Source organism: Schistocerca nitens, chromosome 5 (genome assembly GCF_023898315.1).
Source record: "Schistocerca nitens isolate TAMUIC-IGC-003100 chromosome 5, iqSchNite1.1, whole genome shotgun sequence".
Classification (NCBI taxonomy): Eukaryota; Metazoa; Arthropoda; class Insecta; order Orthoptera; family Acrididae; genus Schistocerca; species Schistocerca nitens.
The window spans coordinates 241,548,993-241,576,066 of NC_064618.1; the positions used below are offsets into that span (position 1 = coordinate 241,548,993).

The following is a 27,074-nucleotide window of genomic DNA, read 5'->3' on the forward strand; positions in this document are numbered from 1 at the left end:
CATACCATCGCCGAATGGAGTTAGCAGTTGGTGGATCTTTGTTGAACTTCGTCCTGAAGTGTTGTTGCACTGTTATGACTGACTGATGTGAGTGCATTTCAAGCACGACATACGCTTTCTCGGCTCCTGTCGCCATTTTGTCTCACTGCGCTCTCGAGCGCTCTGGCGGCAGAAACCTGAAGTGTGGCTTCAGCCGAACAAAACTTTATGAGTTTTTCTACGTATCTGTAGTGTGTCGTGACCATATGTCAATGAATGGAGCTACAGTGAATTTATGAAATCGCTTCAATCATTTGTAATAGCCCTGTACAATTTCAAAAGAATAATTTCGAAAGAACAACTTCAAATATTTTCGAAAACTGTGAAAAAATGTAATATAAAATAAAAATATCGGAATACGATACTGTCGTTTTTATATCGATGTATCGGAGGAAAGTCATCGCCGATACAAACCGAAAATTTTTGGGAAATGTATCGATATTATGCCAGTAGCCCTAATATTTACTCTGCACGAAGGCATGTCGTATTACTTGCAGATTGTCATACAGAGGAAGAAACCTCAATAACGAAACATGCAAAGAGTGTCTGTTCGTCGTGAATGGAGGAGGGGAAAACAGCCAATGAAGCTGACACGTATTTGTCGATTGGAAACCCAATGAGAGACAGTCATTTCTGCAGTCGTGGAAATCAGGAGCAACAATTTACGCCAGACTGTCGGAAGTGACACGAGAAGTACTATGTACACTTATTTCTAGTGGTATTTCGTAGAGCTTGGCTTGTAAATATAGAAAAACGAAATGTAATACCACTGGAAAATGAGAATGACCTACTTCTAGTGGGCAGCAACATCACTAAGTTTCAGTTTTATTTCCACAACATCTTATTTCATTACCATAAATCTCTAACATCTTAATTGCTTGTAACAAATTCATCCAGAAAGTCATTATAGCTTTACGAAAAGAATAATATGTGATCATTTATTTGAAGCAAGAAAGTTTTCAGTAAAATTTGTATGTCTTTCTTGATGCAGTTTGTGTTCCTTCATTAAATTAGCTATTAATTTTAACATATACATTTGCACCCAACAGATGATTTAGTAGCACTATCGTACTGTGATATCCAGTAGATAACTTTGTAGATACATAACGACAGTGTTTTCTAAACTTCTGCGACCTGTGCCCCCCTTTCACAAAAATCGAATACGTGAATCCCGGCCTTATTAAAAAGACGTATTTACCGCAACATCCAAGTAATTGAATTCCTAGCAAACTGTTTAATACCCCTGTGTTTTTGTATAGTTTTTATTTTAGTTGTATCTTATCAAAATGCCTGATGAAGGCATTTCCACAAGGGGTACTTTAGTATGCTGTGTTAAAGTATTTTACATTTTTCCGTTAAGCTAGAAGTTTTCATTACGGGATTAACTGGGTCAACTCTTTCTTGGAAGGCGGTGAGAAGGATCCGCTGCTTTGTGTGGCACATAGCTGTTAAGCCAGGAACCACAGAAGTTATAGAAGGTCTCAAATTATTCTCGGCAAGAAGCCTGTTTTTGCATTTATTTTTTATATAAGTGTAGGAGTTAAAAGCCTTTTCACACAAATATGTGGACGACAGACGTAATAAAGTTCTTACTGCTGTATTTGACAGCATTTCTAACTCAGACTTTAAGCTTAGCCAGCAACTTATCCTTCACAAAGATTTATAACTTTCCTCTAACTTAAGCTGGCTGGAAGTTTCCAGAAATTGCTCGTTTGAAATCACAGTTCAGGTGAATTCCAAAATTACTGTCTCTTCCAAGATATTGCGCTTCCATTTTTTATTACTAGACAGCACAGGGAAACAGTCTTTGAAAGATTTCCTAAGTCCATCAAATGATGCCCTTGACGTTTTCGTTTGACGAAAGACGAATTTCTTCTTGGAAATTGTTGTTCGTCGGAAGTATCACAAATTTCTACTAGGAAACCGTGAAGGGTATCGAAGCATTCAGTTTTATTGGAATTTAAACAGGGCGGGTCAGACTTTTTAATTTTTTAGCTTATAATATTACATATGAGTATGACGGAGACATAGAAAAGAAATTGTTTACGGTGGAGAATATATGTGGAACAACAAACAGATGTCTAAAAAATGAAGCAAGGAAGGAAACAAGATTGAAATTTTATGAGACAGTGGCAGCTACATTGCTCCTTTACGGAAGTGAATCGTGGCTTATATACAAACGTCAAGAAAGTCGTATACAAGTATCGGCAGTGAGGTTTGTAACAACAATAAATAAATAGATGCCAAGGAACCAACAGATTCAGAAATTCGGAAATTAGTGAAGAGCTGAATGTATATAACATCCTCAATAAAATACAAGAAAATAGAAGAAACCGGAATAAACATCTTGAAAGAATGACTGGAGAAAGATTACCTCTCCAGACAATATGATTTAAGCCAGTTGGGAGTAAAAGTCAAGGATATTGAGGAATCGATGGGTACTATAACAGGAAAAATATAAGAAGTACTAATGCTTGAAGTGAAGTTGATGAGATGAGCTTCGCCTCAGGTAACCTTCAAATTGATACATGTGTCTACCCTTTCGTCACAGAAACCCCTTATGAAGCAAGAAGTATTGTATCCACCTGGCACTCGTTTCTTCCGCACATCAGACAGGCCGTGCGAACAGCCGCCCGCCGGGTGGACGTAGGTAAGCAGTTTTCATGAAAACCTATAAATTTATCTGACAGCAGTCATATAATTGATTCGTCTCGATGGCCACTGAATCCACATTCCTCAGTGCGATTGCACATTTACGTTCGAACTCCAACTGGAATCTAAAATTAGCGAGCACGGAGGACACGGACAAGGACTGCGGATAGGTGGGAGAGACAGTCGACCAGAGCGTGTGCCGAAATAATCCATTCCTTTGCGATAAACGGCATGTCCTGTTGGTACAGTGGTTAACGCAACTGCCCACTAAGCGGGAGATCCCAGGTTCGAGTCCCGATCTGGCATGCATTTTTACGCGTCGCCGCTGATTCCTCACAAAGTCCTGATGCCCCTGACATCATGAATTCGTACGCTTTCCTTTCCTTTATTGTGGTGTCCTGCCCACTCGTCTCTTATAGGGTGCCTAAAACGATGCTGCTTTCTCCGATAGCTAAACAGAAATTCAAGCAAATCACATTAATGGTTTTTATTACAATAAAGTAGACAATACTTAACTTTGTGTCGCAAGCAAATGGCGACATGCAAATAATCCATATCTTTCGCTACATACAATATCCGTACAAGTAATTCACACACGTTCATATGGATCACTAATATTCCATCAGAATTCCTAAAATCATTGGGGGAAGTGGCAACAAAACGACTATTCACGTTGGTGTGTAGAATATACGAGTCTGGCGACATACCATCTGACTTTCGGAAAAGCATCATCCACACAATTCCGAAGACGGCAAGAGCTGACAAGTGCGAGAATTATCGCACAATCAGCTTAACAGCTCATGCATCGAAGCTGCTTACAAGAATAATATACAGAAGAATGGAAAAGAAAATTGAGAATGCGCTAGATGACGATCAGTTTGGATTTAGGAAAAGTAAAGGAACGAGAGAGGCAATTCTGACGTTACGGCTAATAATGGAAGCAAGGCTAAAGAAAAATCAAGACACTTTCATAGGATTTGTCGACCTGGAAAAAGCGTTCGACAATAAAAAATGGTGCAAGCTGTTCGAGATTCTGAAAAAAGTAGGGGTAAGCTATAGGGAGAGACGGGTCATATACAATATGTATAACAACCAAGAGGGAATAATAATAGTGGACGATCAAGAACGAAGTGCTCGTATTAAGAAGGGTGTAAGACAAGGCTGTAGCCTTACGCCCCTACTCTTCACTCTGTACATCGAGGAAGCAATGATGAAAATAAAAGAAAGGTTCAGGAGTGGAATTAAAATACAAGGTGAAAGGATATCAATGATACGATTCGCTGATGACATTGCTATCCTGAGTGAAAGTGAAGAAGAATTAAATGATCTGCTGAACGGAATGAACAGTCTAATGAGTACACAGTATGATTTGAGAGTAAATCGGAGAAAGACGAAGGTAATGAGAAGTAGTAGAAATGAGAACAACGAGAAACTTAACATCAGGATTGATGGTCACGAAGTCAATGAAGTTAAGGAATTCTGCCAACTAGGCAGTAAAATAACCAATGACGGACGGGGCAAGGAGGACATCAAAAGCAGACTCGCTATGGCAAAAAAGGCATTTCTGGCCAAGAGAAGTCTACTAATATCAAATACCGCCCTTAATTTGAGGAAGAAATTTCTGAGGATGTACGTCTGGAGTACAGCATTGTATGGTAGTGAAACATGGACTGTGGGAAAACCGGAACAGAAGAGAATCGAAGCATTTGAATTGTGGTGCTATAGACGAATGTTGAAAATTAGGTGGACTGATAAGGTAAGGAATGAGGAGGTTCTACGCAGAATCGGAGAGGAAAGGAATATGTGGAAAACACTGATAAGGAGAAGGGACAGGATGATAGGACATCTGCTAAGACATGGGGGAATGACTTCCATGGTGCTAGAGGGAGCTGTAGAGGGCAAAAACTGTAGAGGAAGAGAGAGATTGGAATACGTCAAGCAAATAATTGAGGACGTAGGTTGCAAGTGCTACTCTGAGATGAAGAGGTTAGCACAGGAAAGGAATTCGTGGCGGGCCGCATCAAACCAGTCAGTAGACTGATGACAAAAAAAAAAAAAAAAAAAAAAAAGCGGCTCTTCTAGTGCGCTGTTTTTAGTCCAGGTCTGCTAGTGCGCGTCTTCTACAGTGCGGCCGAGGCTGGCAGGGGCGGCACTTGTTTTCTCTTCGGATAGACACCGCTCCTGTCGTGGAGTGGTCCTAGTCAGCGTATTATTAGCTGACGTAGTCTCACACCCTTCTCTGCTCTTACGTTCTTCATCTTCGTGCCGGCGCTCGTCGTTACGCCGGAATATTTATTCCTCTTCCCTCTTCAGTTTACATAAAACAACTCTCTGCCCGAACAGGCAATGAAGGCCCAAGGGTGCCGACCGGCCGCCGTGTCATCCTCAGAACACAAGCGTCGCTGGATGCGGGTACGGAGGGGCACGCGGTCAGCACACCACTCTCCTGCCCGTATGTCAGTTTATGTGACAAAAAGCCGCTACTTCTTAATCAAGTAGCCCTTTCGTTTGCCTCACAAGGGCTGAGTGTACCCCGCTTGCCGACAGCGCTTGGTAAACCGGATGGTACCCTATCAAAATGCTAACCCAGCCCGACAGCGCTAAACTTCGGTGATCTGACGGGAACAGGTGTTAACATTGCGGCAACGCCGTTAGCATCGGTTTATATAACCGAGACATGTCCTTGTATGGCCAGTGTTGTTTACCACGAGTTACGCGTCGCCTCCGACAGTCTGGGGGTGCCAACCTCGCCTACAGGCAGCGCGCCTGCCGCAACAGAGAGCTCTCTCGGCAGGGCACCATTTTGCTATGGCAGGTCACGTGCCCTCGCAGCGCCACATGGGTATCCATCCGCTCCCGTCTATTTGGGCCACCGCCGGACAGTGTGAAATCAGTAATGTCTGAAGCTAAGTCGGCAGCACCAGCAGTTTCATCCCGCCGCATCAACCGTTCAGTTCCAGCGCTACCAGCTGGCTGCACCAACAGTGCCGTCTCAGTGCTCGAGGCCGGCAGATCCTGCCCGGTTCCTCATGGTCTTCATCAGCTTGTGCGTAGGTAGTCATACTCCGGTGGTACCGGCCCAGTTTCGTTCCAGGTCTTCACGACGACGCCAACCACTAGTCAGATCTCGTCGTGTAGGCACATTACAATAAACATATTTCTGTTTTGTATGTATTTGGATGTATGCTCATCAAAGGATATTATTATTGAGTTCAGTTTTGTTAAAAAAGTGTCTTCGATCACTCGCCAGTGTGAGGATACCACATCAAGCCAGGCGTGGTAGCCATGCGGTCTTACGCGTCTTGCCACGGTTGGTGCGGCTCCTTCCGTCGGAAGTTCGAGTCCGCCCTTGGGCATGGGCGTGTGTGTTGTCCTTAGCATACGTTTGTTTAAGTTTGATTAAATAGTGTGTAAGCCTAGCAGTTTGGTTCCATGGAACTTACCACAAATTTCCAAATTTACTGCAGCAAGCCTGTTACATTTGCCTGCACAAAAAATCGCTGTGGCTGAAATTTCAATTACCCGTCATGTTACGCAGTCACGGTGTGGGGTGTACAGATCTGCCAATAAAAATAAAGTACACTTATAATTATGATTACAGCAGCAGAATTAACAGCTCTTTGACACTTAGCATAAGGACGCACCTTCTAAAAACATTAAAAAAAATTGCACGGGGTCATGTTCAGCACTACAGACCTAGTGAAGGCACTTAATTTTGTGCTGTGCAGTCAAGAGCGATATAGGTGTGTAAATATCGGCAGCTGCGGCACTGGTATAGTCGACGGTCTAACATGCAAGGTTTGATTTTTATCTGACTTAGTGTAGTTTTCCTATGGTACTTCGTTAGTTTGTGAAGTCTTGTAGGACGCAGGAAATTAACAGAACGAGAAGTTCACGATTCTTATTAAGATATTTTCGGCCCTCAAAAGGCACAACATGTGGTTTCTTTGTCCATCCAAAGCCCCTCACGGTCAACATTCTGCAAGGAAAGGAGTTTATGAGGTGTGTAACGAATCTCTCATTTCCTGCCACCTCTTCCCACGCAGCTAGGTTGGCGATCCAAAGGTAATTAAGGATTCTTGGCGCTGAGTTATACTGAGAGGTGGCATGAGCCCCCTCTCATATTTCTATCTTACGATTCTCCTCTCTAGTTGCATGCGGTGGAGGTTCCGTTGCTATTCCTTCACACGCGGACTTCCCATGCAGCGTCTCTCGCCACCCAGGTGGTCCAGTGACAGGCGGGCTCTTCTGACTTTGAAAGGGTAGGCCGACAGGTGTGGGGGGTCGAGTGAATACTTTCTGGACGCCGACATTGTCTGGAGACGCGCCTGCGGGAGCCGGAAGTGGCGGCTGGGCTGGAGGTTCCGTTGCTTCGCAGAAGCTTAGCGAAAACACTTTCTGGCGGGCTACCAGCGAGGCGTGGGAATGACTTATGTACCCAGGCAGCTGTGGCGGGAAAATTCCCGCGCTTTCTGCAAAATAGGAACCGTGATTGGCTTGCTCAGGGCATAGCTCCGTGACGGAGCAAAATCAGCACAGAAATTGGCGCCAAGAATCTCCATTGGTGGAATGGTAGTGCTCCGGCAATGGAGTGGAATTTCCGCCGGTTTTCGAGTTGCTGATTGGAACGTAACCACGGCCACTGTCGTGGGGGCGGGAATGTTGTGTGTTCGGCCTGTACGGGTGCTCTGGGAGTCGGCAGTCGCCTTTCAGTCGAGGACGTCGAAGCAACGAGCCCTCGCCTGCGGTACGCCAGATCGTGTTCTGGCAGTCAAGAAGACAGTTTTGGTAATGTATGTCCGCAGCACCGGCAGATAGGGATTTTCCTAGGTGATAATCAGAGCTCAGCAGAGCGTGCCTGTTCGTCTTTTTCTAACTTTGTTCTGTCTTGAGTAGCAGCAATTACTGTTGGGTTAGCGGTGTGTCTCTCTTGAGATTTGAGTGGCAAGGAATTGGCTCCACATACCACTTCGTCTTAAACCTCACGATCTAGTTTAGGGACAACTTCACCTTTACAGTGTTTGTATGAGTCTCCAATTCGAGCCAATTTAATGTATCATAAATTAGAATTCATGTGTTTTTGTTTATTAATTTGTGTTTAGTCTTAATAAATCATATTGTTATTTTGGACAGAACTTTCATTCTGTTAATCGATAGAGCAACCCTATCATTCCTCACTATGCTAATGAAACCTTTGTTTATTTAACTTATTTATCAAATTAAATTATTGCAGGTGCCAAACTCTCTTCTACTCCACTGGCAGGGTTGATTAGAGTCAGTTCGCGTATTTTTTTATCCTTGTGCAACAGCAAAAGTCGGAGTTAGAATAGGGGGGGCTTAGAGCATGATTTACATATGTGGATTCTAGTGGAATTTAGTGATAAATACACTGCTAGCCCCGGCACTTCGCATAATATGGCGACCCTTAGCCTCGGATCTTTCCTGAGAATCACTGATTAACAAACAGTATTCTTAGTACGAACATTCAAATTTTTTTTCTCTAATTTTTTTATTGATTAATACCCAAGTTTTTTTTCTGGTAGTTCCGTGTTTAGTTTTAAGTAGCGGCGCATGATTACAGTTTTTGTTTTCAGTGTATATATTTTTTTGTTCATTGTTTTTTGTGTTTCGTTGATGTGGTGTCCGTACCACATCGCACTTTGTCGGATTTGTGTGCGGTTTCTGTACCACATCAAATTGTGTTTGTGATTACAGCGTTAGAACAGCGTTGTTGAAATTTTACGTCTATGTGTAAAACTACAGTGAGTAGATAATTTTTACTGTATATTTTAGATAAATTTGTTTTTTCGTGAATGATCACGAGAAGTAAGGCACGACTATTAGCGAGCGAAACTAAAACAAAAGAGAATAGCATAATGGATAAGAGGCAGGTTACTGACGAGGATAGGTTCAGAGATGAGATGGGCACATTTTTAGCAGCACAGGACGACAGGGTCATTGATGAGGAAGGTGATTTGGACGCGATCTCAGAGCAGCGTTGCGGCCGCGATTATGATAGTGAGGTAGAGGATGAAACAGAGACAGGCACACAGGTCGAGACGGTAGCAGAAGTTTATAATCAAACGAACGAGAGCAGACAGGGGCCAGCTCGGTCACGTCAGAGCTCTAGCGCCCAGGTGTCCAGAGTTACATCGCCCATGTGTGACGAGGATCAAAATGATGACATTAACCCAATACTAAGCTTCCTACGATCAATGAAAGAAGAAGCTGACGAACAACGTAAGAAGGAGAAGGAAGAAGCTGACGAACAGCGTAAGAAGGACACTCAGGCAATAATTTCGCATATAGGGAAAATTCGTGGGGAATTACTAACAATAAAGAAAGAATGTGGAGAAGCAAAACAGATGTCACTGGTAGCACAAAAAGTAGCAGGCCTAGCCAAAACGGCAGCAATGGGGGCAATGAAAGTTGCAAAAGTAACTTCTCAACTCGCAGGTCGCTTGCGACGTGCGACACAAGCCCACTCAAAATCCCTAGCGTTCTTAAAAAGCCAAGGTAATATTGCGGTTACGAACATCACGAAACAAATGAAAGAAGTAGAGAGTCGGATAGCAAAACTAGAGCGAAACGGGCACACGAGCACTGCGCGTTCGGATACCAATGATGGAGTACACAGAATTGTGTCTCCGAGGAAAAGCCCGCCGTGCTCCAGCCCAGTGACAGAGTGCGGAACTAACAATGCACACGCAGAAACACCTAGTAATAGTTCAAATAATGGTAGTCCACTTAGGAGAGGGAATTCGGAGTGCCACTTCCACTGTGATACAGAGGTAGCAAATCACTGTTATCAGCAAGATAGATCAGGACACTCAACAGACGTGCAAGTATCGGAAACGAGTGACAACACCAGTGCGAGGATCGGACAGGATTTTGATCACAATCACTTCCTGTCGATACTAAAATTCCAAAAGTTCAGAGATAATGGAGGGTCGATGCATCCGAAGAGCTGGGTGACGCAGTTTACTAATTCATTACCGTCATCATGGCCAACCCACGCAAAATTAGAATTCATGTGTGGACACATCGAAGGCCAAGCCGCGGAAAAGATGCGGGGTGTGGCAGCGACGTGTCGGACCTATCAGGAATTTGTTGGTGCATTCCTGCGTACCTACTGGTCAAAGGAAACGCAAGACAGGATTAAAGAGGAAATAATATTTTGTCCTGAACTGGAAGTGTCCGGGCATAGGAACGCAACCAAATTTTTTGATGATTTACTCAAGAAGAATCAGTTTTTAGATAGTCCATATAGCAACGGAGAAATCATTAAATTTTGCTTTTCCAAATTGCCTATTAGGTATCAACAGACACTTGTCGGGAAGTGTGGATCTGACATAGAAGCATTCAAGAGTCTATTGCGCGAACTCGAAGTAGTCTTCGATAAACAAGACGCAAAGGACAGGAAGAAGGCGCAAAATAACAAATACCACGGGCCAGCAAGGGCAGACGACAACAGATCGCATAATCGCGCTCGTCGGTTAGGAAACCAGGGTTACGGAAATCAAGGTTACGCAAGTCAAGATTATGGAAACCAGAGACACGGAAACGAGAACGTTAGGGAACAAGGTCAATCTAGACACGGAATCTGGGACAGGAGGAATGACGAACGGCAAAGCGACCGTAATTGGAGAGAGCGAAATCAAGGACAACAGGAGAACCAGGAGATTGAAATTAGACCTCCGAATCCTAATGCACGTCAGAGGAGGGGGAGTCTAAGAAGGGATTGACGCTAGTCCATAGGACTCCACCACTTCTCTCACACAAAGAAGTTCATGGAATAATAGTAGTTTAAGTGGTGTACATAGTTGAATAGGCAAATATATGAATCTTTTTTCGGGGAACAATAATCGTTGCATTAATAGATTAAGATTGTTAAAGTATTAACACGCTGCGTTGTCTCGCATAAGAATTTACTGCTGCTATCTTTTTTTTGTCTATGCTCGGGATCTCCTCTGTCGTTGCGATAAGAGGCACTACCTTTCCATGAGCAATGTTTTTGTCCTTTCCTATCTGGTGTCCATGTTAAGGGATAAAGATGAGTGACGAGATGTCGCACAAACGGGCGCATACAGGAACGTGCTCTTAGAAGCGTTCTGAGAAGTCGTGATACGCTCAATAGCGGCCACAACCAGTTCGTGAAACGTTCATACCAATGCTTGCAGGCACGCGTCAGTGCACGGCAAGATTGTGGTATATTGCGTGATTTCGAGGATGAATATGGGCAGTATAGTTTTTTTTGCAGAGCTGCGCCAGCATCGTTGTCTTGCAAGTCGGGGTGATCCTGTGAGCGTTTGACTCCAATGGTGCCCTAGACGAGAGAAATGCGAGCATAAAGCCTACCATGCCAAGGTGCTGGTTGGGGATTTAGCGTGCTGCTCGTGACTGTCACAGATGAATAACCAGGGACTTATACTTGGATATTCGTGACATACTGTGTAGCTGGCGTGTGTTGGGCGACTGAATGCTCAACAGGAACCACCCCTGGCTTGGTCATATTACATTGCTTCTGGAAAGGTGTGCTTTGATCCCGAAAACCGCATCAGATAGAGAAGGAAGTTGCAACTATAAATTTATTGTCGTGTATAGCCATGGCTAACCTAGTCTCTGGAGTTTCAGTGAGGCGTAGTGAGAACTCTGAGGCCATGTCGTACGGCGCGCACATCACTGTCGTCAATAGCGGCGAGCAGCGAGACATCTCAACGTAACAGGAATTATGTAAGAGTATTGTATAAGGTAAAAAAAAAAATAAATAAATAAAAAAAGGGGTACGATATACTAGGATAAGTTAAACTCTAGGATTTAACAATAACTAGATTAATATTGTGGGGGTTTTCTACCACAAGTGTTGTGTTTGGACGCGCCTGTTGGGATGTTATTTTTCAGGTCATCAAATCACAGACCCGAGATGGAGGGACGACCGGCGAGCGAAAGTAGCATAGTTGCATGTTCCTTATAGCACAGTAAAACTTAGACCTGCATAACAACATAATTGAATTAAAAGACATAGAATGTAGATCGTTGGCAAATGGTAGTTAATTCTTGAGCATGTCTACTGTCGATCTATATAATTAATAGTAATATTAGTGCGGGCCCGCACATTTAGTTCTTCATCCTATATAGCGTCACACACCATGTACAATAGTGAGATCGGTCTCTACACAAATATCAAGATAAATTATTTCCATGATTTTTGTTATGATAGCTACAGATAAATAACTATAAAATTAAAATTAGAGCGTCTGAAATGACAGACCATCAATGTATCGTTCTGTAAATTTATTACAACATAGAAGGTCATGGGGAAAAGTTAGGAATAAGATTTTTGTAAGAATTGTGCAGATGACGGGGATCGTGGCAATGCAGGGGCCAGCCGGAGGTCATCGGCTACCTGCAAGAAGAAAGCGTCAGCGCGCTACCTGACGTGAAGGGCGGGAGAGCATCCGGTCCTACAAGCTGACAGCACCAGGCCGTGTACCTGAGGGATTAGGCGGCAGACAGCCCTCGCCGGGCCACAAGCAAAAGTGGGGCTGGCCGTTGACACTGACACGCGACCCACACGCGACAGCCTGCTAGCTCTCCGGACGCGGCAGCCGTTTGGAGGGATTCCCTGCGGCAGACCACGTTGTCGTGAGTACACGAAGAAGATCACATATCGTGTCAGAACCTGCGCCTCATGTGCCTCAGGACAGAAAGGGACGCTATATACTCACCTGTTTGGGTTTTTACAACTCACTAGCATTGGCTGATCTGCATACACAAAGCAGTATCGTGCCACACTAACAAATGTATGGTCTCATTTCTTATTTCTCCTCTCTATTGGAGAGCAGTTTTAACAATAGTCGCTCCTAGTTCGATCCTGTATGGATGACCTCACACACTTGTGGAGTCACTCCACGTGCCATCATCCCTCGTCGAACTGCAATATTGGGAAACGTAAAGTACTGTCCAGCGAGAGAAGAGACCTACATTAGTGATGTATCCCAACAAGTAGACCTCAGAGACAATTAATCGACGTGAGGAGAGCCTATCACTGTGTCTTCCTACCATACTGCCGTCATCATATGCGTGGGTCTTGGTCCAATCTCAACAGAGTACTGCAGATGCTCCAGCATACCCTACTGCCGTTTCAACAACATAGCAACAACACCCGACGTTTAGCCCTATGTGATGTCAGTAAGGTGTAATGTGTGAAGTGCTTCGAATATTTCTAGCAATGTGATTTAGTGCCTCATTCTCAGCACAGTCGTGAACATTGTGCAATGTGCACGCACAACTTGATGCCCCATGAACCTTGTTTTTTTTCTTTTCATTCTTAAATTCCTTTCTCTAATGTTGGTTTTGTAATGTATGTTATACCTTGTATGTGTTTGTGTTTTTACACTGTAATTCTTATTACAAATTACTGTATTGTTCTCCACACCATGTTTTTTTTGTATTTTGTATTTATTGTTGTGTGTATGCGAACAGTGTGCCTGAAGTCCCCATAAACTGAAGCAGATACCACCACTGTCATTGTGAATGGACCATCAGTTCAGGGAACATTTTGTAAAGGTTATTCTTGCTGCTGGGAGACAGAATGAATCGGAGGTTGTAATTAGATTCTGAAAGCTCACAAAGAGATTGTTAACTTAAATAGTATCATGTGAGAGTGAGTTCAAGTTAGTTTCATGATTCAAATTGTTGTAAAATCTTGGGCATTCAATTGCGGAGCACTACAACTTTGATTGTAAAGAATAAATTGCTCCATATTTGGCTCACATGCCCGGGCCATATTTAGAGAGTGAATATCTGTGTGAATCGGTGTTTGGAAGGGGCTCCCTGGGTATGGATGTGTGATGTGAGTGTTAGTGTTCCATATTAAGAAGGTGAAGTTGGCTACATCATAAATAATCCTCCCTCTATGAGCTGCATTTTTCAGTTGCAGTGATTTTTTTTATAGAGTGCGGCATGTGGAGTCACTTTGTAAGATTGTTCTTGGGCGATTGACTCACTACCTTGCTCCTAAGTGAGCCAACCGCTCACCAATTACAATCTAAAATGGCGTAGGGGCAATGAGAGGTGGCATGAGCCCCCTCTCATATTTCTATCTTACGATTCTCCTCTCTAGTTGCATGCGGTGGAGGTTCCGTTGCTATTCCTTCACACGCGGACTTCCCATGCAGCGTCTCTCGCCACCCGGGTGGTCCAGTGACAGGCGGGCTCTTCTGACTTTGAAAGGGTAGGCCGACAGGTGTGGGGGGTCGAGTGAATACTTTCCGGACGCCGACATTGTCTGGAGACGCGCCTGCGGGAGCCGGAAGTGGCGGCTGGGCTGGAGGTTCTGTTGCTTCGCAGAAGCTTAGCGAAAACACTTTCTGGTGGGCTACCAGCGAGGCGTGGGAATGACTTACGTACCCAGGCAGCTGTGGCGGGAAAATTCCCGCGCTTTCTGCAAAATAGGAACCGTGATTGGCTTGCTCAGGGCATAGCTCCGTGACGGAGCAAAATCAGCACAGAAATTGGCGCCAAGAATCTTCATTGGTGGAATGGTAGTGCTCCGGCAATGGAGTGGAATTTCCGCCGGTTTTCGAGTTGCTGATTGGAACGTAACCACGGCCACTGTCGTGGGGGCGGGAATGTTGTGTGTTCAGCCTGTACGGGTGCTCTGGGAGTCAGCAGTCGCCTTTCGGTCGAGGACGTCGAAGCAACGAGCCCTCGCCTGCGGTACGCCAGATCGTGTTCTGGCAGTCAAGAAGACAGTTTTGGTAATGTATGTCCGCAGCACCGGCAGATAGGGATTTTCCTAGGTGATAATCAGAGCTCAGCAGAGCGTGCCTGTTCGTCTTTTTCTAACTTTGTTCTGTCTTGAGTAGCAGCAATTACTGTTGGGTTAGCGGTGTGTCTCTCTTGAGATTTGAGTGGCAAGGAATTGGCTCCACATACCACTTCGTCTTAAACCTCACGATCTAGTTTAGGGACAACTTCACCTTTACAGTGTTTGTATGAGTCTCCAATTCGAGCCAATTTAATGTATCATAAATTAGAATTCATGTGTTTTTGTTTATTAATTTGTGTTTAGTCTTAATAAATCATATTGTTATTTTGGACAGAACTTTCATTCTGTTAATCGATAGAGCAACCCTATCATTCCTCACTATGCTAATGAAACCTTTGTTTATTTAACTTATTTATCAAATTAAATTATTGCAGGTGCCAAACTCTCTTCTACTCCACTGGCAGGGTTGATTAGAGTCAGTTCGCGTATTTTTTTATCCTTGTGCAACAGCAAAAGTCGGAGATAGAATAGGGGGGGCTTAGAGCATGATTTACATATGTGGATTCTAGTGGAATTTAGTGATAAATACACTGCTAGCCCCGGCACCTCGCAATACCACTTTCCTCGCTTTGTTCGGTTAGTTTCGTTTCTGCCCATTCGTTTTCAGTAGGATTCAGGTTTGCTGCAGAAGGAGAGCAATGCGTAAGAAAAATATCATTCTATTCTGCAAACCACTCCCGTACCATGGCTGAGATGTGTATAGGAGCCGGCCGCGATGGTCTCGCAATTCTAGGCGCCCAGTCCGGAACCACGCGACTGCTACGGTCGCAGGTTCGAATCCTGCCTCGGGCATGGATGGGTGTGATGTCCTAAGGTTAGTTAGGTTTCAGTAGTTCTAAGTTCTAGGGGACTGATGACCACAGATGTTAAGTCCCATAGTGCTCAGAGCCATTTGAACCATTTGTGTATAGGAGACTGGTCCTGCTGCAACAGGTTACTCACTCTGAATATATTTTTCACCCTGATTGTCACATTGATGGTAGCATAATATTCGTCGTAATTAGGCTATATGGGCTGTATCAAATAGACTACACTCCTGGAAATTGAAATAAGAACACCGTGAATTCATTGTCCCAGGAAGGGGAAACTTTATTGACACATTCCTGGGGTCAGATACATCACATGATCACACTGACAGAACCACAGGCACATAGACACAGGCAACAGAGCATGCACAATGTCGGCACTAGTACAGTGTATATCCACCTTTCGCAGCAATGCAGGCTGCTATTCTCCCATGGAGACGATCGTAGAGATGCTGGATGTAGTCCTGTGGAACGGCTTGCCATGCCATTTCCACCTGGCGCCTCAGTTGGACCAGCGTTCGTGCTGGACGTGCAGACCGCGTGAGACGACGCTTCATCCACTCCCAAACATGCTCAATGGGGGACAGATCCGGAGATCTTGCTGGCCAGGGTAGTTGACTTACACCTTCTAGAGCACGTTGGGTGGCACGGGATACACGCGGACGTACATTGTCCTGTTGGAACAGCAAGTTCCCTTGCCGGTCTAGGAATGGTAGAACAATGGGTTCGATGACGGTTTGGATGTACCGTGCACTATTCAGTGTCCCCTCGACGATCACCAGTGGTGTACGGCCAGTGTAGGAGATCGCTCCCCACACCATGATGCCGGGTGTTGGCCCTGTGTGCCTCGGTCGTATGCAGTCCTGATTGTGGTGCTCACCTGCACGGCGCCAAACACGCATACGACCATCATTGGTACCAAGGCAGAAGCGACTCTCATCGCTGAAGACGACACGTCTCCATTCGTCCCTCCATTCACGCCTGTCGCGACACCACTGGAGGCGGGCTGCACGATGTTGAGGCGTGAGCGGAAGACGGCCTAACGGTGTGCGGGACCGTAGCCCAGCTTCATGGAGACGGTTGCGAATGGTCCTCGCCGATACCCCAGGAGCAACAGTGTCCCTAATTTGCTGGGAAGTGGCGGTGCGGTCCCCTACGGCACTGCGTAGGATCCTACGGTCTTGGCGTGCATCCGTGCGTCGCTGCGGTCCGGTCCCAGGTCGACGGGCACGTGCACCTTCCGCCGACCACTGGCGACAACATCGATGTACTGTGGAGACCTCACGCCCCACGTGTTGAGCAATTCGGCGGTACGTCCACCCGGCCTCCCGCATGCCCACTATACGCCCTCGCTCAAAGTCCGTCAATTGCGCATACGGTTCACGTCCACGCTGTCGCGGCATGCTACCAGTGTTAAAGACTGCGATGGAGCTCCGTATGCCACGGCAAACTGGCTGACACTGACGGCGGCGGTGCACAAATGCTGCGCAGCTAGCGCCATTCGACGGCCAACACCGCGGTTCCTGGTGTGTCCGCTGTGCCGTGCGTGTGATCATTGCTTGTACAGCCCTCTCGCAGTGTCCGGAGCAAGTATGGTGGGTCTGACACACCGGTGTCAATGTGTTCTTTTTTCCATTTCCAGGAGTGTATTTATGCTGTGAAGGATTCCAAGTCGACGGTAACACATCCAGCCGCAAACTCCCACTGTCGAACGGCCATCGCGTTGTGACTCGTGGATGTATTTGGGGTCGAAACGGGGCACTTCGCGGCCTGTATAATCCTACTGAACCATCATTCGCCGAATACAATATCTATTCGTTGGAAACTATCACGTTCCTCCAGTCACGATTAATATTGTCGTCGGCAAACGCAAATCCGTGGAGTCGAAGATCACCACGGGCTTCTCGATAGGCCGCACGATTGCTAAGTAGTCCGGTCTCCCAAGGCCGGCGCCGAACCTCATCCACCGACCGGCGAAACGCAGAAGCATGTTTCAACTGTACCGCGTTTAAAAAATTATTTTGCTTTAAATGCCAACATTTTAGGTTAGGCTTTACCATGACTGTTATTGACATTAAATAAAACAATAAGTTTAATGTTATCAGTCACCGTTTTATTTTTTGTCAGAAGAAATCCAAAACCACGTTCTGAAATAGTGTCTTGTTTCTCCACTAGGCACTGCCACAAGTTCCTCCAAAACATCGTAACACAACACACACACAAATGTCATACTAACTAATGTAAATCCACCCGATGATGGAGGTTTAAACCTTTGAAACGTGTCGTGGAAATAAATAAAACGGTGACTGCTAACAGTAAACTTGTTTCATTTAATAAATTATTGTACTGTGACTTGTTGATAAGTCCATTATCTAAATATTGTATTTACACGGCAAAGTCCAGTTCTCTCACATCTACTAAGTTCTCCAGTATCTCGGTATCTCCCTTACTGTATAGTATTAATGGCACTTGATGAATAATTCTCACATATTATGTCAAACAGAGATAGTAAATTAAAGTTTTCGACTCCAGGGAGTTCGCTCTCCATCAGAAGTGACCGATTTACAGCCAAAATTCAGTCGCATAATCGCATCTTCTGTAAGAAATCAGCTGCACATTATAGAAATAGTACGTTTCCCAGACGGCAAATTGTTCAATCAGAAGAACGTGTCTCCTAGAGTGAAAAAATGAAGGATATTCGTATGGATTCGAACATTAGACACTTCACTTATAAAGCTTGCGCTACGTTTATTCAGCACTTATCTATTCGGTTAATACGCGCAATACCGAAAAATAATACCAGCACAACCCATGTGCAGAAAAATGTTTGCGCCTTCTTGGAACAGATCTGGCTTAGGTGCTACCTGTTGAAGAAATTCTCAGTTCTTTATTTGTCACCTCAGTTTACTGTAATTATTAAGTATTGTATCCTCGTCTGCATGCTTACAAGGTAAACAGAAAAACTGGAAAAATGTAACGTGCTGCGTTTCATTCACGTCAGTGCTGCACCAGACTTTAATACTGGCTGCGATCACCGCTGGCCAATTTTTGTCCTTTCAAGTGTACGTTACTGATCGTAAGCAATAATGTGGATAAATTTACTGATCCAGAGCTGGTTTAAACGTTTATTGTGTATAAGTTCATTGAAAAAAAAAAATGGAACAGCGGTACATCGATGCTATGCTGAGCCGTTTTCGTCGTGTCGGTAACCACATCACACTACTCTAGCGTCTGTAAGTAGGTGTATGGAAAGAACCATTACTTCTGCGTAATGTTGATCCTATATTACAGGTTTTTCACTAACGTGAAGATATTATTACAGAAACAAAGTAAGTGAGGTAACAAACGATAAACCCTTATTACATTTCTGCGTGTAAAAAGTCGCCAGAGCCCAAGGTTCCTTATAACAAATTACTCCAAACATTCCTGAAGGAAATCCGCAATTTTGTCGTTAGAGTTCGGGACAGCGGAATACTAAACACATTAGTCTGCCTCTCCCATCGCAGATGCCAAAACAGTGTCCTGAAATGATAACCAGACAGCTGATTATAAGAAAGACTTGCAATTTCTATTACAAGAAATGAAACAATGCAGCCGTACCCGATCTGCTCTTTTTTCAGTAAGTCCACCCAATTTCAAACACCGACGGTACGCACGTGATTCGTATAGTTAACTGAATAATAGTGAAAAACATAAATACACTAGTATTCCCGCAGTACGTGCTTGAGTATTATCATCCTAGTGCATGTGACAACGGGTAAATACGAGGTTGCATTTCCTTGTTCAGAATTAATAATCACACTTTATTATGTAGACCCAAGAAAACCGCACTGTTCTTCAAGACAGATGGAGTGCCAATTGCCGCAAAGGTAATTCGCGACTCTCACTTTCCATGATTAAATTGTCGTGAGTGATAGTATTGTCGATTTTACAAATAGCGATTCCATGTTAAGCATTTTGTTTGACACCTTTGTTGTTGTGGTCTTCAGTCCTGAGACTGGTTTGATGCAGCTCTCCATGCTACTCTATGCTGTGCAAGCTTCTTCATCTCCCGGTACCTACTGCAACCTACATCCTTCTGAATCTGCCTAGTGTATTCATCTCTTGGTCTCCCTCTACGATTTTTACCCTCCACGCTGCCCTCCAATACTAAATTGGTGATCCCTTGATGCCTCAGAACATGTCCTACCAACCGATCCCGTCTTCTGGTCAAGTTGTGCCACAAACTTCTCTTCTCCCCAATCCTATTCAGTACTTCCTCATTAGTTATGTGATCTACCCATCTAATCTTCAGCATTCTTCTGTAGCACCTTTATAACTCGGCAATCTCTGATTACTACATCCCTTTTTGCTTAAAATTAATTTCGTGCTATTTCATGTTGATGCAGTGCGGTTCAGTTTTTTGTTTCCGCTCTGTTTTGCAACTGCTACAAGGTAGTGACCAAGCACAATAGATTTCAGACGACGTAGGGTCCTGACACTAATGCTGAGGTATATGATGCGTGCGTGGGTTGACCAGTTGTCTACGATTTTACTGCTACGATAGACAGCCCAGTGTTACAGCGTCCCTTACACACTAGTATGGACTGAGCATAAGCCAGTCTGCCAGCTACTCACAAATTACAGACTATCATTCATATTTATTCGTAAGTACAGAATTTAGCTTCAAGAAATACGGAATGTACAAAGGACTAAAACAGTCTCCTGTATTCTTACAGAATACTGTAGAAAAAATATTAAAGAAGTCCAGTGAACGTACGTCCCGAAATTTGAGCTATGGGGCATTTCATTTGTCTCCAGAACGGCCAGACCACTTCCTGTAGACGTACTTAGTCCGCCGAAAACCGTACAATGGCCGTGCATAAGATTCCGAAATTAATTTTATTCCTGCTGCGTAAGCAACGTCAGCACAGTAACTATGGTGCCAGCTTCAACCACAGTCTAACATAACAGTCGCGACACTCCGTCTTGTTTTTATTACCTCCAGCGATAGCAGCTCCCCATGCGGCCACCAAACGACACTTCTGAGTACGATATCGTATGAGTATGAATATTAACGCTTGTACTGATTTGTAGTTTTTACAATGAACGTATGTAGTAACACGAAAATCAACAATAACCAAAAAATTACACCCCTTTTGTGATTATTTAGTTTCCTAAAGACGTTGGGAGATACAAAACGGTACATTACAGGACAGTTTATTTGTGATTCTCTTGTAACCTTCAAAAATTTACTGAATGTTGTCGTTTTCCTTTAATAACGAAAATTTGCTAGTAAACACCAGAAGACCCGACCTTTTATAGAAAGGCATCATACGTCAATAGGTTTGTTCGCTACACTTTCAGCCAAGTCAATTAATGTGGAACGTAGAAACCTGTAAGGAATGTAACACGAAACTCCGTCCAAACAGGCCTTGGAAGGCCCAACGGGGCCGACCGTCATCCTCAGCCACAGGCGTCACTGGATGCGGATATGGAGGGGCATGTGGTCAGCACGCCGCTCTCTCGGCCGAATGTCAGTTTCCGAGACTGGAGCCGCTGCTTCTCAATCAAGCAGCTCCTCAGTTCGCCTGACAAGGGCTGAGTGCAGCCCGCAGGACAACAGCTCTCGGCAGACCGGCTGGTCACCCATCCAAGTGCTAGCCCAGCCTGACAGTGCTTAACTTCGGTGATCCGACGGGAACCGGTGTTACCACTGCAGCAAGGCCGTTGGCAAGGAATGCAATACCTATATTATTTAACGTATCAAACAAGCCACTACAACTGTAGCTTAAGGGAAAAATCACACAGATCTGATAATAAATCTTCAAAATCAACAATACCTTTTTCCAACACAGGAGAAACAAATTCCACACTCGTTGCTACATCTGAGCCACAAACGGCAAGAATCTTCCACACATTTCGTTTTGAAACAAACGTAATTACAATTATAAAAATATTCGTGTATTAGAAAGTTGAGTGATGCGTAGGATAGGGCGAATCATTGGACTCCATAAGATTTATTTAAGTGTCGAGGAAAATACGTTTAACAACAACAACATTCAACAACAGAAATATATGCTTCTCATGCATGAAATGCGTTGATATTCTCTTGCTTTCAGCGGAATAAGCTGCAAATGTAGTTATATTCGGAAGTACTTCTTCAGAAATAACTTTTAGCTTACGTCACTGTATCAGTGTGATTCGGCTGGTTTTACATGTATTTCATTATAATTCATGTCTCTTGTTAACTCACCAACGCGTCGAACACAAAAAATAACCACTTTTCCGTTTATTTAGTAGAAATTAATTAAAGACAAGCATTTTTCTTGCGACGCATTTGGCTGCTTTTTCACATCTTGGAACGCTAGTGTTGCTCCAGCTGTCGGACGATGACAACTTTCGCACCAGAGAACATCGTGACTGTATTTATTAGACTGTGGCTTCAACCAACAACTGGAAACAAAAGGTGTGGAATCGACCAGTCACCCGTGAGCAGTTAGTGTTAAGTAGTGGACGTACGCCCGCAATGTGCGAGAGTTGTAGCATACCCAATCGCAATGGAACGAGGGTTCACATTCTCCAGAATGTTTTGAAGAAGAAAAAAGTGTATGCAAAATTTTTGCAGCGAGCTTTGACTCTGAAACAAAAACATCGGTCTAAGGACGCCAACAGCGACATGACTTATCTGGAAAAAATCATAACCTACTAAAAACGACGAAGTGCAGAACTTCCCATGAAGAGCCAAAGCTTTGACGCCATAAGCGACATTCAACGCAACATGACACGGGAGTTGAAAAATATCCCAAAGACAGGCTTTTCTGACAGTTTCACATTGTCGTATGAAGTCAAATGGCGAGAAGGCATGGGTCAGAGAGGTTGGGAGTAGGGGAGGCGGTAGGAAGCGGTCTGAGGTCTGGACTGACGTGGTATAACCACTCACTATGAAATAAATCTCGTACTTTCCACTCTTTCCCAAAATTCACGATTTGGCTGCTCAGAATACTGCTTACCTATGTTGACACCGCTAACAAGGAAGAAGGGCAGCTGACAGCTTATGTCCAGCAGCACAGGGAAGATGACGTTGCCCGATAGAGCAGCGATTCGGCCGAACATCATGGTCAGGCTGACAGCCGTGGTCCTGTAACAGAGAGACGACCGAGTTCTGAAAAAAGATAAAATCAACTGAAGTAGTTATTCGATAGTAATTCTTCATAGCGGTGTTGGGCATATGGGAATTACTTTAACGGTCCTTGAGGGGTGCTTCCTCAACGAGACAAACAAAAATAAATTCACATTAGTAAAGTATTTTCGATTATAACTGAAAGAACATTGTACAGTGGCAAGACGTAGCTGTACGCGCAGAGGAATTTTTCACGATGTTGTCGACTTACAGAAACTGACACAAACGATCAAAGTGGCCTTATCTTGGTTCGTTATACAAAGGAACTTGCTGTGTCGCGGGGTACGACTCCACCCATGTGGTGAAGTGACATTAGCAAGTTTCCGTGGTGCAGTGACATACCGTTTCTGTATTTGAAATATCCTCTGTGAACGCCTTCTGTATAGCTTAACCACAAATAAGCATTCATAAGACAGAAGTCGTATGAACGTGTGAGGTATTTTGTTGGACTCACTATCTATGCGTCACAACATACATTTCAACTAGTGCATCTGGAACGAAGTGCTGGGGTTCCAGAATTTGAAATTTAACCTGATCACGGCTTTAATAGACTGAAAACATGATATTATAAACTCAGAGTAATTTATAACGTAGAATCGAGCAACTTTTTCCACATAACGAGAAGCCGGAAATACACAATGCACTATTAAAACCGCTAACTAAATGCCATTAAGTTGTTAAGATAAGAAGCATCACAACAAAAATAGAAAGGAAGAAACATAGTCAATATATGATGCTAAAGACGCTGTGCTTTTAATGACATCTAAATATATTTTTAAAGTTCTGTTAATGTACAGAGAGTAGGGATGAATTTTTATTCCAAGAAGTCACTAAGTAGCTGTAAAGTTATTGGTAAATGAGAAAAAAACTAAATTTATGGTTTCTATTAATATAATTTTTGCCGTAAATGACAGAAATATATGCTTTCACGATCACAAAAATGATTACTTATTCGAAGAGATGATTGGTTTGCCGTTTCGAAAATTCCTGAATGATTGTTGCAGCCTGTAACATTCTAACAGTGTTGACATTCGTGTACTCGTTGCTGATTGGCTGTCGTTTTGTGGCTGCAGCTCCAAAATGTGGATTTCTGGCATTTGGTTATGGTGAAAATTTTTTTCGATTTAACACCCTCTATCATGCTCTGATCTTAGTGTTCTGCTCGTTAATCCGAAGGTCGGTTTGCTGCAGCTCTCCTTGCTAGTGTATTCTATGCAAGCCTATACATCTCCACGTAACTATTGGAACATACAACCAATTGTACTAACTTACTACATACAATGTTTGGTTTTCCCTCTATAACTTTAACCCCCCTCACCTTCGTTAAATCAAGTTATCAAATTATGCCGTATCTTTCTCTTCAGTTCGATTAATTACCTCATTATTACTTATCCAATATACATATCTGATATTCAGCCCTCCCCTGTAGCACCACCTTTCAAAAGCTTCTATTCTCTTCTTGCCCACCATACGTCACTTCCTCACCCTCCAAAAACAGTTCTTAACATTTAAATTTGCATTTCTACTGCCAGTCTCTATTTTATTTATTCCCTCCTTCTACCACAGTCAGTAATTTTCCTGCCCAAATAAACATCTTCACCTAATTTTAGGGTCTCGTTTCCAAATCTCATTCCCTCTGCACCGTTGGATTTAATTCGACTTCGTTCATTGCCTTTGTTGTATTTCTGTTGATGTTCCTCTTATAATCCGTTTTAAAGACTATCCATTACGTACAACAGCTGTTCAACATCATCTGCCCTCTCTTCCAGAATTACATTGTCAATGGAAAACATCAAACTTTTTATTTCTTCTCCCTAAACTCTACTTCCATTCACCAATTTCTCCTTGGTTTCCTTCATGATTGCTCACTGTACACATTAAATAACACCAGAGACACGACACAATACTGTAACACTCTCTTCGTAACTACTACTTCTTTTGTATGTACCTCGCACTTAAATGCAGCCTGTATATTGCACATGTTGAAAATACAATACTGCCTGTATTTTATCCCTGCCATTTGCAGAATTTAAAAGAGTATGTTATAATTTAGTATTGGAGGGAATCGTTGAGGGTAAAAGTCGTAGAGGGAGACCAAGAGATAAATACACTAAGCAGATTCAGATTACTCGGAGATGAAGAAGCTTGCACAGGATGGAGTAGCATGGAGAGCTGCATCAAACCAGTCTCTGGACTGAAGACCACAACAACAACATGTTCCAAATTTAAAAGAGTACAGTCCAGTCAAGATGAATACTCAAGACAAACGACGACAAAAAACAATGATAATGGAATGTAAAATTAAATCAAGTGATGTTGAGGAATAAGATTAAGTAATGATACACTTAAAGTTGTAGATGAGTTTTCTATTTGGGCAGCAAAATAACTAATAATGGCCGAAGAAGAGAAGATATAAAATGTAGACGCAATGTCAAGAAAAGCGTTTCTGAACAAGAGACGTTTGTTAACATCGAATCAAGATTAAGGTGTTAGGAAGTTTGTTCTGAAAGGATTTGTACGGAGTGCAGCCATGTACGAAAGTAAAAAATGGATGATAAACTGTTGAAACAAGAAGGAAAAAGGAGTTCTTGAAATGGGGAGCTACAGGCGAATGTTGAAGATTAGATCGATGGGTCGTGTATTTAATAAGGAGTTGCTGAACAGAATTGGGGAGAAGAGAAATTTGTGGCACAACCTGATTAGAAAATGGATCGGTTGATAGGACATACTCTGAGACATCAAGAAATCGCCAGTTTAGTACTGGAAGGAAGTATATTGGGAGGTAAATATCATAGAGGGAGACCAAGAGATGAATACAATAAGCAGATGCAGAAGGATGTTAATTGCAGTAGTTCACAGGAGAAAGGGAGGCTTGCACACGATAGTGCAGTATGGAGGGATGCATCAAACCAGTCTTCATACTAAAGACAACAGAAAAAAAATTCCATTCGAGCTTCCTCTGAATCCAAAGAGGCTATAAACGCAGAGTAGCTATTCTCCAACCTAAGTCGAAGCGTCACTATTGCCCTGCATGTTCTTATATTTCTGGAGAACCGCCATTAATAGTCCCCAAGGTCGATTTCTACAAGCGTTTACAGTGTTTTATATCTAATTCGAATCAGTATTTTACCGCCATCACTTACTAAACTGATAGTTTGGTAATATTCATACCTGTTGGTATCTGCCTTCTTTTAACTGAAACCTTACATTCTTATTGAAGTCTGAGATCATTTCGGCTGTCTTATATATCCTGCATAATAGGTGGTATGGTTTTGTCACGGCTTGTTCTCCCTAGGACCTCAGTAGCTCTGACGGAATATCTTCTACGAATACCGTCTACTCCAAGTTCCTTGTGTGGACTTACGTCCTTCACCACTCTGTCAAAGTCTCTTTGCGATATACCATCTCCCACGTCACCTTCATCCGCTTCCTCTTCCATTTCTACACTATTGTCTTCTTTCTTCCGTTGTATAGCCTTCTACATATTCCTCCCTCCTTTTAGCTGTTCCTCCTTTGCTTTGTAACGGATTACCATTATAGCTCTTAACCCTAGCATTACCAACGGGGGGGCCTCGTAGGCCCACTGACTCAGTTTTTCTATGTTGTATCCACACCCTTTGATATATGAACTTGAAAGCGAAGGTAATTGTTCGTTATTGAATGTACTATTGAGTCATTACAGAATTTCGGAATAAAAATGTAATTAAAATTCATTTACTTGATTTAATTCTCTGTGGGCCTTAGAAGCCCACCCGTTGGTAATAGCAAGGAAAGATTTACGACGTTGAGTCTCTCGTTTCAAATTCTTACCATGAAACGAATTTTGGCATTGTTGCCTTCAGACATATTATTATGAAGCGGACCATTGTTATTTTCAGTGTTTCTGCTGCTGTTGAACCAGCAACATGAGTAGACATCGTTTACGTGATAGTTCCATTGAAAGAGTGCTAGAAGAAGTTTTGAACGAATCAGATTTAGAGGAAAGTGAAGTGGATGATGATGTGGAAGAAATTAGAACTGATTCATCGTCTGAGAATGAAGATGAGGTTGAAGCCAATCCACCAGATGATAATGATACGGAATGTGATAAATTCATTGCAAAAAGTGGACGAGAGTATATTACGAAGCCATCTCGACAATATCGGCGTTCTGTACAAAATATAGTGCGAGAAAGAATGGGGCTAGGACAACAAGGAAGAATTGCGTCTCCGAAAGAGGCTATAGAGCTCTTTTTTACACCTCAAATTATGAATCTAATAAAACTACACTCAAATGAAGAGGCTTCTCGACTAGGTATTCAGCACACAGATGAAGATGAGTTATTTTGTTATATAGGACTCTTGCTAATCATGGGTTCAAATCATGACAATAAGATACCTGTCCAAGATTTATGGTCTTTGCTTCAGGGCCGACAAGTGTACTATGGATCAATGAGTCGGACCCGATTTTTCGAATAGACTAAAATATTGAGGTTTGATGATAAGAACACAAGAGAAATTCGTCGCCAGACTGACAAGTTTGCTCCAATGAGGGAAATTTTTGAAAGCTTCAATTCTTCACTTCCATTGTATTTCATTCCTGG

General features: G+C 43.3%; 1 protein-coding gene and 1 pseudogene across 1 annotated transcript in view; both read right to left on the reverse strand.

Moving 5' to 3' along the window:
- The window catches only part of LOC126259747 (synaptic vesicle glycoprotein 2C-like), a 234,620-nt gene that overhangs the window by 25,714 nt on the left and 181,832 nt on the right, over window positions 1-27,074 (reverse strand). Inside the window, exon 11 of the mRNA XM_049956737.1 lies at window positions 22,323-22,450. Coding sequence (XP_049812694.1) covers window positions 22,323-22,450 — 128 coding nt within the window. The remainder of the gene's footprint in view (window positions 1-22,322; window positions 22,451-27,074) is intronic.
- LOC126261038 (5S ribosomal RNA) lies at window positions 20,927-21,044 on the reverse strand (annotated as a pseudogene).